Below are 12,809 nucleotides of genomic sequence, written 5' to 3' on the forward strand. Positions count from 1 at the left end.
CACCAGGCCTGCCTTGCAAGAGCTCCTGAAGGAAGCACTAAATATGGAAAAGAAAAACTGTTACCAGCCACTGCAAAAACATACTGAAGTACAAAGACCAATGACACTGTGAAGCAACTACATCAACAAGTCTGCAAAATAACCAGCCAACATCATGATGACAGGATCAAATTCATACATAACAATATTAATCTTAAATGTAAATGGACTAAATGTCCCAATTAAAAGACACAGAATGCAAGCTGAATTGAGTCAAGACCCATCAGTGTGCTGTATTCAAGAGACTCATCTTGTGCAGACACAGACAGGCTTCAAATAAAGGGATGGAGGAAAATTTACTAAGAAAATGGAAAGTCGAAAAAAGCATCCTATTTTCTGACAAAACAGACTTTACACTAACCAAGATCAAAAAAGACAAGGAAGGGCATTACATAATGGTAGAGGGATCAATTCAACAAGAAGAGTTAACTATCCTAAATGTATATGCACAAAATACAGGACCACCCTGATTCATAAAACAAACCCTTAGACACCTACAAAGGGGCTTAGACTCCCACAAAATAATAGGGGGAGACTTTAACAACACACTGTCAATATTAGACAGATCATCAAGACAGAAAATTAACCAGGATATTCAGGACTTGAACTCAGCTCTGGATCAAGCGGACATGATAGATATCTATAGAACTCTCCATCCAGAAAACAACAGAATATACATTCTTCTTGGTGCCACATGGCACTTACTCTAAAATCAATTACATAATTGGAAGTAAAACGCTCCACGGCAAACACAAAATAACTGAAATCATAACAAACAGTATCTCACAATACAGTACAATCAAATTAGAACTCAAGATAAAGAAACTCACTCAAAACCACACAACTACATGGAAATTGAACAACCTGCTCCTCAATGACTCCTGAATAAATAATGAAATTAAGGAAGAAATCAAGAAGTTCTTTGAAGCCAATGGGAACACAGAGACAATGCACCACAATCTCTGGGACACAGCTAAAGCAGTGTTAAGAGGCAAATTTATAGCACTAAATGCCCAAAAAGCTAGATGCAAGGGTCTGTCCCACAGACCATGACCCAGCGATGGATAAAGTACACTGACACACAGATATTCTGCTTTGTCAGTTCAGCTGAGTGTCTGGGCCACTATTTGCAACCATGGCCTCGACTTGCCAGCAAGACTCACATTTATTTAGTAAAGATTAATTGACGAAGGTCATGAGTAAACACACCTGTGGGTAATTAACCTGGTCACCCCCGACCCCAGAGAGAGACATCATGCACCCGCAAATGATCAAAGGTTGTTCTTAAGACCACATGAGTAAATAAGTTTATTAGGTAAACTCCCCACATCCTTTTGTACTCACTTTAAGCTTTTTACTTAAGGTGAGGATCAGGTTGCCTTCAGCTATAATCCATACTAAAGCTATGCAAACCTCTCAGCCTTCCAAGAAGGTTTGTGGCTATTACTATAACTATCTTTAATATTTTCCCACCAGCCTGAATGAACCCCCACAGCTAGAAAGATCTCAAACTGACACCTTAACATCACAATTAAAAGAACCAGAGAACTAAGAGAAAACAAAATCCAAAGCTAACAGAAAACAAAAAATTACCAAGATCATAGAGTGGAATTGAAGGAGATAGAGACCACACACACAACAACAACAACAACAAAACCTTCAAAAAATCAATGCATATATGAGCTGGTTTTTTGAAAAAAAATTAATAAAATAGACCACTAGTTAAACTAATAAAGAAGAAAAGAGAAAAATCAAATAGACACAATAAAAAATGATAAAGGGGATATCACCACTGACCCCAGAGAAATACAAACAACCGTCAGAGAATACTATAAACACCTGTATGCAAATCAACTAGAAAATCTAGAAAAAATGGTTAAATTCCTGGACACATACACCCTCTCAAGTCTAAACCAGGAAGAAGTTGAATCCCTGAATAGACCAATAATAAGTTCTGAAATTGAGGCAGAAATACTTAGCTTACCAATCAGTAAAAGCCCAGGACCAGACGAATTTACAGCTGAATTCTACCAGAGGTACAAAGAGGAGCTGGTACCATTTCTTCTGAAACTATTCCAAACAATTGAAAAGGAGAGACTTCTACCTAACTCATTTTATGAAGCCAGAATCATCCTGATACCAAAACCTGGCACAGATACAAAAAAAAGAGAAAACTTCAGGCCAATATCCTTGATGAATATCAATGCAAAAATCCTCAATAAAACACTGGCAAACCAAATCCAGCAGCACATTAAAAAGCTTATCCACCGTGATCAAGTTGGTGTCATCCCCAGGATGCAAGGCTAGTCAACATATGCAAATTAGTAAATGTAATTCATCACATAAGCAGAACTAAAGATAAAAACCACATGACTATCTCAATAGACACAGAAAAGGCCTTCAATAAAATTTAATGCTGATTCATGTTAAAAACTCTCAATAAACTTGGTATTGATAGAATATACCTCAAAATAAAAAGATCCATTTATAACAAACCCACTGCCAATATCATACTTAATGGGCAAAAGCTGGAAGCATTCCCCTTGAAAACTGGCACAAGACAAGGATGTCCTCTCTCACCACTCCTATTCACCATGGTATTGGATGTTATGGCCAGGGAAATCAGTCAAGAAAAAGAAATAAAGGGTATTCAAATTGGAAAAGAGGAAGTCAAAATGTCTCTGTTTGCAGATGACATGATCCTATATCTAGAAAACCCTATCATTTAAGCCTGAAAGCTTATTAAGCTGATAAGCCACTTTAACAAAATCTCAGGATACAAAGTCAATGTGCAAAAATCAAAAGCATTCCTATAAACCAACAACAGACAAGCAGAGAGTCAAATCATGAATGAACTCCCATTCACAATTGCTACAAAGAGAATAAAATACCTAGCAATAAAACTTAGAAGGGATGTGAAGAACCTCTTCAAAAAGAACTATAAGCCACTGCTCTAGGAAATAAGAGAGGACACAAACAAATGGAAAAACATTCCATGCTCATGGATAGGAAGAATTAATACCATGAAAATGGCTGTACTGCCCAAAGTAATTTGTAGATTCAATGCTATTCCCATTAAACTACCACTGACATTCTTCACAGAGTTAGAAAAAAAACTACTTTAAAATTCATGTGGAACCAAAAAAGAGCCTGTATAACCAAGACAATCCTAAGCAAAATGAACAAACCTGGAGGCATCATGCTACCTGACGTCAAACAATACAACAAGGCTACAGTAACCAAAACAGCATGATACTGATACAAAAACAGACACATAGACCAATGGAATAGAATAGAGATCTCAGAAATAAGACCCACACCTATAATCAGCTGATCTTCAACAAACCTGACAAAAACAAGCAATGGGGGAAGGATTCTCTATTTAATAAAAGGTGCTGGGTAAACCGGCTAGCCATATGCAGAAAATTGAAACTGGACTCATTATACAAAAGTTATACCTTATGCAAAAATTAACTCAAGATGGATTAAAGACTTAAATGTAAAACCCAGAACCATAAAAACCCTAGAAGTAAACCTAGGCAGTACCATTCAGGACATAGGCACAGGGAAAGATTTCATGATTAAAACATCAAAAGCAATTGCAACTAAAGCAAGAGTTGACTAATGGAATCTAATTAAACTATAGAGATTTTGCAAAGCAAGAGAAACTATCATCAGAGTGAACAGACAACATACAGAATGGGAAAAAATTTTTGCAATCTATTCATCTGACAAGGCCTAATACCCAAAATCTGCAAGGAACTTAAACAAATTTACAAGGAAAAACAAAACAAAACAACCCCATTAAAACGTGGGCAAAGGACATGAACAAACACTTCTCAAAAGAAGACATTTATGCAGCCAACAAACATATGAAAAAAGATACAACATCACTGATCATTAGAGAAATGCAAATGAAAACCACAATAAGATACCATCTGATGCAAGTCAGAGTGGTAGGGTTTAAAGAAGCCAAGAAACAACAGACGCTGGCAAGGCTGTGGATAGGAACCTTTTTACACTGTTGATGGGAATGTAAATTAGTTCAACCATTGTGGAAGACAGTGTGGCAATTCCTCAAAGACCTAGAACCAGAAATACCATTTGACCCAGCAATCCCATTACTGGGTATATACCCAAAGGAATATAAATCACCTAGAATCAGAAATACCATTTGACCCAGCAATCCCATTACTGGGCATATGCCCAAAGGAAAATAAATCATTCTATTATAAAGATACATGCACATATATCTTCACAATAGCTAAGACATGGAATCAACCCAAATCCCCATCAATGATAGACTGGATAAAGAAAATGTGGTACACATACACCATGGAATACTATGCAGCCATAAAAAGGAACAAGACAATTTCCTTTGCAGGGACATGGATGGAGCTGAAAGTCATTATCCTTAGCAAACTAATACAGGAACAGAAAACCATACACCACTTGCTCTCACTTATAAGTGGGAGCTGAACAATGAGAACACATGGACACAAGGAGGAGAACAACATACACTGGACCCTGTGGGGGCAGGGCAGAGAGGGAGAGCATCAGGATAAACAGCTAATGTATGTGGAGTTTAATACCTAGGTGATGGGTTGATAGGTGCAGCAAATCACCATAGCACACGTTTACTTATGTAACAAACCTGCAAGTCCTGCACATGTATCCTGGAACTTAAAATTAAATTAAAACTTAAAAAAAAGATATTATTCCTGAGAAAATGTGAGACATAAGTAAATAAAATAATTATTACTATAACCAACATTGGGAAGTTTAAAAATATAATAATTGATTGTTGTCTTGGGCTGGTGCCATGAGAGCTGTCTAGGATTCCCATGCAAACAGAGTTATAGTCCCTACTTGGTGGCTGCTTTTAGCTGACTTGGAACATTTTAAAAATAAGTTCTAAACACTGCAACAGCTTTTCAACTATACTTGTCTTTAGAGTTGGCCAAAACATAGACCATGGCAAAATCAGCCTCTCTCTAACAGGGCAAGGTGAGCCAGGAAGGGAACGGCTCCAGGTAGGGAGGCATTCTGATCTAGGTATGAAGAACAAACCGTTTTACTGTGCACCTACATCTGATTTAAAACAAGGGTGCCAACTAGAGAGATGGAGATCTTTGTACGTTTCTCCCTACCCACGCCCACCCCTCACAGCATTACAGGATTAACCATCACATCAGCACTCAAATATTTCTCATATCTGCTTGTCAGAATATTTAGCTTCTAATTCTCTTTTCTCCCTTACCTCATTTTCCCTAGAAACTTTTGCCTTTGGAATCTATTTTCCTCTTTGAACAGGCACATGCCACAAGCCTTTTCTGTAAGAGTAGTCAACACAGGTGAGATAGTAGGTGAGGCTTACAACTAAAATCGTTTCAGTCCAGGCAACTCCCTGTTAAACACAGAGTGGTCCACAGCACTCTTAGAATGGAGGGCCTGCCCCATGTCAAACTTTCAAATGGGCAATATTTTCAGCACCCCTCAAGTTTCACTGGGCCAATTGGCTCATTCCTGCATGCAACATATGTTATGTTAATATCCCAACATAAAATATGTTGGTATGTAAAATATTTTATGTTAATATATTTTATATTGTCTATCTTCTCTGTTCTCTGCCCTGAAGGAACTCAGTCTCTCAGAAAGACAAGTTAATAATGCTAATTCCACATGGTATGTTCCCTGATTCAGATAAGACAGGAAAAGTGTTTCATGCAGCCTGGGAGTAATAGGGAAAAGGAAGGCTTCCCTGAGGCGAGCTCTGAGCTGCTTCTGCAGAACAAGCAGGAGTAGACTCAATGTGGGGAAAATGGCCATGGATGCATTCCTGGCAGGAAAAACTGCTGTGGGAAGTCAGGGACCCTGAACAGAGGGACCAGCTGGAGCTGTGGCAGAGGAACATAAATTGTGAAGATGTCATTTTAATATGGACACATATCAGTTCCCAAAATTAATACTTTTATAATTTCTTATGCCTGTCTTTACTGCAATCTCTGAACATAAATTGTGAAGATTTCATGGACATTTATCAGTTCCCAAAAATAATACTCTTATAATTTCTTCCACCTGTCTTACTTTAATCTCTTAATCCTGTTATCTTCATAAGCTGAGGATGTTCGTCACCTCAGGACCACTATTGTACAAATTGATTGTAGAACATGTGTGTTTGAACAATATGAAATCTGATTGTAAAACATGGGTGTTTGAACAATATGAAATCAGTGCATCTTGGAAACAAACAGAACAACAGTGATTTTAGGGAACAAGGGAAGACAACCAACTGTCTGACTGCCTGCGGGGTCGGGCAGAATAGAGTCATATTTTTCTGTTTCCAGAGAAGCCCATAAATGGATGTGCAAGTAGGAGAGATATCATTAAATTCTTCTCCAAGCAAGGAATATTAAATGTTAAGACCCTAGGAAAAGAATTGCATTCCTGGAGGGAGGTCTATAAACAGCTGCTCTGGGAGTCTGTCTTACTCAGTAGAGATAAGGACTCAAGACTGCATGTCTTGCCTCCGTTTCCCTCCTGAGCTTACATATTTCTGAGCCCCTACCCTTTCTACCAGAATGCCCAGGTAAAACACAACAAAATTTAACAATGTATGAACCCCAAATATCCAAGACAGGTCTCAGTTAATTTAGAAAGTTTATTTTGCCAAGGTTGAGGACACACTCCCATGGCACAGCCTCAGGAGGTCCTGATGACATGATAGAGCACAGTTCGGTTTTATACATTTTAGGGAGACACGAGACATCAATCAGTTTATGTAAGATGAATATTGATTTGGTCTGGAAAGGTGGGACAACTTGAAGCAAAGGAGAACAACTTGAAGTGGGGAGGTGGCTTCCAGGTCATAGGTAGATAAGAAACAAATGATTGCATTCTTTTGAGTTTCTGATTAGCCTCTCCAAAGGAGGCAATCGGATACAGATTTATCTCAGTGAGAAGAGGGGTGACTTTGAGTAGAATGGGAGGCAGGTTGGTCCTAAGCAGTTCCCAGCTTGACTTTTCCCTTTAGCTTAGTGATTTTGGGGGCCCCAGGATTTATTTTGGTTTCACACTCTCAATGATTCAATTTTTTTCTCCTCTTTTTCACTCATTTCTCTGTCTTTGTTGCCCATCTAGTTGACAAACGAGGACATTCACCAACCCTTTTCACTCCATGAATACAGAAGCAGAATTGGTCCTTCTAACACCAGACTTGTACTGTCATTCAACTTTTCCCATGTGTAGTAGCTCTCCAACTAGCACAGGGACCACAGCTTTGCTGCCTCAGGTTGTGGCTACTTTCCACAAAGCTATTATTCCATAACACATCTCTTCACTTCATTTATAGAATCTACAGTAGGGTTGAAAGGCAGTGCTTAGTGTAGGGAACACTGTTCTAATAATTTAATCAGCATATGCCATCTAAGTACAGGCTGTTGTAGGATATCCTGGCTCCATTGACCTTCTAAAGCAATTTGTCTGTCCATTTGTTTTTCTTTTCTTTTTTTTTTTTTTTTAATACTTTAAGTTCTACGGTACCTATGCACAACATGCAGATTTCTTGAAGGATGACTCCCAAGTCTCTAGGGTACATTACACCTCGGCCAGTGGTGCTGGCCTTTACTCCTCTACCTCCTCAAGCTGTCCTCTCCACATTGTCCCTGCGTCCATTCTCCTGCTTGGGCCCCATCCACACTCACCTGCCCTTCCTTCCAGAACAGCCTCTTCCAGCCCCTCTCCACAGGATCACACTGGCCTGAGTCAGGAGGTCAGTGACAGCCACTTTCAGTTTCATTTCTCTCCCCAACAAGTCAACCACTGGGGGAAGTTTGAATGTTGACACAGTTCATCTGGGTCCCATTGTGCTTCCCCTCAACAATGCCAGGTGGGTGAAGGTCCAAGGAGTTCAGGCCTGTTCATTACTGCCAAGTGATCATTCAAAGCCAGCAAGTTATGTCAGTTACAAACGAGCTATAAAAAATTTTGTAACAAAGGTAAAAGTAACTCCTATTAAGTTGTATTTTATATATATATAATTTAAATTATAAAATTTTATATATAACTTATAAAACTTTATATATAATTTAAATTATAAAATTATATATATATGTGTTTGCTGCCTCAGATTGCGGCTGCTCCCTATTATTCCATAACACATCATTTTTCATTTATATATATTAAAGTGTGTATATATATATATATATATATATATATAATGAATGGAAATTGGAAAGAGCTGAAGGAATTCTATTTTCTTCTTGAACAAGGTGAAATTTTTATCAGCTGGACACACTTTTTCATGACTGAGCTTAAGACATTTTCCAATTCCCCACCGCCATCTTATTCCTCGAGTTTTGTATTATTTGGACAGCAAAGAAAGCTTTCCACATAAATAAAATGCTTAGAATTAAATGCTTAGAATTTCACATTGTAAATACTTTTGTATTTATGACTTTCAGGAAAATCCTCAATCATTAAAACAGCCCTAAGCTTAAAACGTATTCTAATATAATCAAGGTGGTTTTTAGAGCATGTTCAATTTGCAGTTACTGAGTCCATTTCTTAACCAGTAACTAAGCAAATTAGGAAAGTGCAACCTAATGATCCTGGCATAGGATAGAGTCAAATCACACTCACCATACACTGCTTCTGATTACTGAACAGGCTCCCTAAAGATGCTGTGTTCGTTACTGGATATTTTTTTGTTTGCAAATTCTAATTCTGAAAGATTTGTTTTACTAAAATCCACAGCATGAAGAGTGAAATTTTCTCAATGGCAACAGGGTTTTTGGTAAATGCTATTAGTTTAGAAACACAATGATATCTTTATAGTAGGAATGAAATTAAAATTTGGAGGGGCAGTTTTGCATTTTTCTAAACTTAAAACCCTGATCAACTGTAACCAGTCTTTAAAATAATACAGTTTTCTTATCTATGATTTAGGAAAATATTTTCTGCATTCAGGTTAAAATTTTGAAACATGTAAAAATGGAAAAAATCCATTTTAACAATACTACTAATTTTAACAATACTACTAATTAGCATTTACTAAGCATGTTGGCCATTTGCAGAGCTAAATATATTATTTACATCATTTCCATGTTACAGTGACAATAAACATACATAAGGGTGGTTTAACAAAAACTACTGGTTCTACTGCTGGTAAGAAATTCACCCAGCTTCCATTTGCCTTAGTTTTCAAAACTTAATTGTTTTTTTCTTTTTCATAATTGTTATTGTCACCTTTCATGATATTGCTGACATAAAATGCAACCCTACATCAAGGATTTTTAGCCCCAGAGGAGTAGAGGACCAATTTTTACAGGTTTTACACATACTTCTCAGCTTTTATACCATTTCTCTAGTAGAAGTCACACACTGAAGGTCCTGAGCAAAAAGCAGCCTACAAATACGCATGGTTGGGCTTGTGTATTTTTGCCTTTCCATTTCTAAAAATGTAATTAGCTGCTAATATTGAAAAGCTAGGGAATGTCACTTTTGGCTTCTATATTTTCTTGAAACTATGGCCCAAATCCCCAAAGCCCATCAATTAGCTAAGTAACTGGTTGCCCCATTAGCAAGAGCTGCCTCTGCCTTCATTACCATCCCGATACTCCAAGCTTCAGGCTAGTTGCTATTCATCACACAGTAGTCTGTCTTTCATCTACCCCACTTCCCTCAAATTATTTACTGGCAGGTTCCCAGAGATATTTAAGTTAGTAATTCCTGTCCTGAATTGCAAACATGATACTAATAGCGAAAACTTCCATACTGTTTACTAGAGCTAGACAATTTCCTAGGTACTTAAAATGCATCAATTCATTAAATCTTCAAAATAACCAACAAGGTGAACACTGCATTAGTCTGTTCTCACACCCTGTGATAAAGAAATACCTGAAACTGGGTAATTTATGAAGAAAAGAGGTTTAATTGGCTCATGGTTCGAAAAGCTGTACAGGAAGTATAGCAACTTTTGCTGGGCTTCTGGGGACGCCTCAGGAAACTTACAATCATGGCAGACGGCAAAGGGGGAGCAAGAACTTCACATGGCTGGAGCAAGAGGAAGACAGAGGCAAGAAGAGTTACATACTTTTAAGCAACCAGATCTTGTGATTACTTCACTCTCACCACGACAACACCAAGGGAGGTGGTGTTAAACCATGAGAATCCGCCCCCACGACCCAATCACCTCCCACCAGGCCCCACCTCCAACATTGGGAGTTACAATTCAACATGAGATTTGGGTGGGGACACAGATCCAAACCATATCAAACACTATTAGCATCTCCATTTAAGATTAGGAAACTGAGACACCAAGAAGTTGAGATTTTGTCCAAGGCAACACATTTTGTAAGTGGTGGCATGAGACTCCCAGACAGGGATCTGGCCAAGGGCCTGAGAATCCACCATTAAGCTTTATTTATAAACACAGTGGAAGACTCTGCATGACAATACTGACAACATCATTTCAATTCTGCTCATTACATTTAGAAGTGTGTGTCTAATGGGTGCTAATCTCTTCTTTGAAACACTTAGGAAACAAAATTTAGGTCGAGTTGTACCTCAGGTAGCTCCAAGACACTTGATTAGCCAAGCAGCCCCTTCTCTTAGGCTTTGCTGCTATCTACCAAAAAACTGTCATTACAAAAGGACAAATGGCTGGTTCTCAGTCTGAAGGCACCTGCAGAACTGTGTTGTCCACGTAGCAATAAGCAGTGCTCCCAAGTTCAAGAATCTTTTTAGTTATTACAGTAAGACTTATTTTGATATGTGCACGCATATAAAATTAATGAAATGCTTTACAGAAATGAAAATCTATGGATAATGTCATTTTCTATGTAAATACCATCAAATTGGACTTTTTATTACCAAGTCCTCATTTTGTGATTATGACTGACAAATGTGTGGCAATGATCCTCTTAAACATTTATATCTCAGAATTCCAGAAATTTTAAGCTATTTCCCTCCGCCCAAGAATGGACTTGAAATACCACAAGCAGTTTTGTCTTCCATGAACATGAGACAACCCACAAAACATTTATTATAGAGCAGGAAACCTCTTTAGGCTGCATCTTTCAGCATTTTTCCTTTTCTTCTGTTTTTTTTTCCTTAAATTTTTGAATTTGTTGTCTTTTTTTTTTTTTAAATAAACCCTAGAAACAGATCCTTTTCTTCTTTTGTGGTGATTTACCCTTCTAATTATCTAATTATGACTTAATTTAATCTAAATAAATTAAAATGTTTGAGTTTATTACCTTAATATTAAAGATGAGAAGACAGTATTTGAACTCAGACCTGTTTGACTCCCAAATTCTGGTTTGCCCTGCTATCCTGTAATGCCTCCTAGATGCCGATTAGTCTAAGCGGTTGCTCCACAAGGCTTTTAAGCATTCAAGAACTCAACTGAACCATTTGAGGGTCTGTTCTGGGGACAGACAGTGCTTCAAGTGCTGAGGGCTCAGGACTTCACCCTCCCAGGAGGTACACACAGTACAAAGCCTAACAATTTGTCAGCATATAATCAATTGAAACCACACTCTAAAGTTAAATTAGTTCCTTCCAAATGGGGCTGACATGTACTGACCAATTAAGAGGCCCAAAGATTTGGGAGCAGAGGATGAAAAGAAACAAATTGAGAACGTATGCAGGAAAATTACTGAAGGAAGATTGAAGATGAAAATTCTCAATGGTAAGTTCTGGAAGATGCTGGAAGAGAACTGAATCCAAAACAAATATATTTATGTCAACTCAGCATTGCTCACATTTTTCTAGTCTAACAGAGCAGAACCATGAAACTGAAAAGTGAGAAGCCTCTTCTAAGTATACAAGCAGGGAGAGCATTAGGAATCGTAAATTAAAAGGACACAGGTCCTAGCAGAGAAGCAATGAAGCATTGCGGAGGGTTTCCGGGGAATTTGTGTGAACTTACAGAACTGTGGTCTGCTGTGGTATCTGAGGAATGTGGTCCAGCGTCAAGTGCATGCAGCGGACAGTGCTCTTAAAGCAAAGGCACCGGCTGGGGCAAGGCAACCCTGGCAGGCACCATCCGGCCAGGAGAAAGAGAGTGGTCCAGCAGAACAGTCTGGGCTCCATCGCTCCATTCACTGCTGGCCACGCGAAGCAGCAGCCGGAGGGACAGCAGCAGCTGCAGCTGCAGCAGCAACCGCTGTGGTGGTGATGGTGGCTGTTGGGCTGAGCCAAGTTTGGGAGCGGTGGTGGAAAGCGGCTCCCAGGGAAAGGACACCCCTCTGACCAATCCAGGAGGAGGGATATCACATTACAGGGCTGAGGGCACAAGGGGCTCTAGGAGGCACTAGACTCACAGAGGCGAGGACTGAGAAGCTTGTCAATGCAAAAGCCTCTTTGTAAAACACCATGTGTTTTAGGCAGCATAATGAAAACAAACTTTCCCAAAGTTGCTTCCACTGCACATTTGATGAAAACCCCAGTCTCTTGGCCCCTAGCTGTCCTTTTGAAGCCCAAGTTGATTAATAATGTATTCAAACAATGCAGAACAGCTTTTCTTCTTTTTTATCTGGTAACATTACCAAACCCTAAAGGGCAGGCAGAGTTCTATTCCGTTCATCTAAGTGCACATATTCTTTCCTTATTCCAAACTATGCTCTTTTTAAAAAAAAAAAATGGTTTCATTTCCTTCAATATATTCTGCTTCTGAAACTCAACACATTTCACTCATGTAAGACTCAAACGGGCTACTTCTGATTTCTTCTTTTAATATTTAACATTTAAATTTATATGCTTAAAAC

The 12,809-nt window shown here is 38.5% G+C and overlaps 1 protein-coding gene across 2 annotated transcripts in view; it reads right to left on the reverse strand.

The window, feature by feature from the left end:
• Window positions 1–12,253, reverse strand: part of PXDNL (peroxidasin like) — a 507,521-nt gene extending 495,268 nt beyond the window's left edge. For both annotated transcript variants that reach the window (XM_065519201.1, XM_045398234.2), the window contains exon 1: window positions 11,972–12,253. In XM_065519201.1, coding sequence (XP_065375273.1) covers window positions 11,972–12,135 — 164 coding nt within the window. In that variant the 5' untranslated portion in view covers window positions 12,136–12,253. The remainder of the gene's footprint in view (window positions 1–11,971) is intronic.
• Between the last annotated feature and the right edge of the window lie 556 nt (window positions 12,254–12,809).

Source organism: Macaca fascicularis, chromosome 8, assembly GCF_037993035.2.
Source record: "Macaca fascicularis isolate 582-1 chromosome 8, T2T-MFA8v1.1".
NCBI lineage: Eukaryota > Metazoa > Chordata > Mammalia > Primates > Cercopithecidae > Macaca > Macaca fascicularis.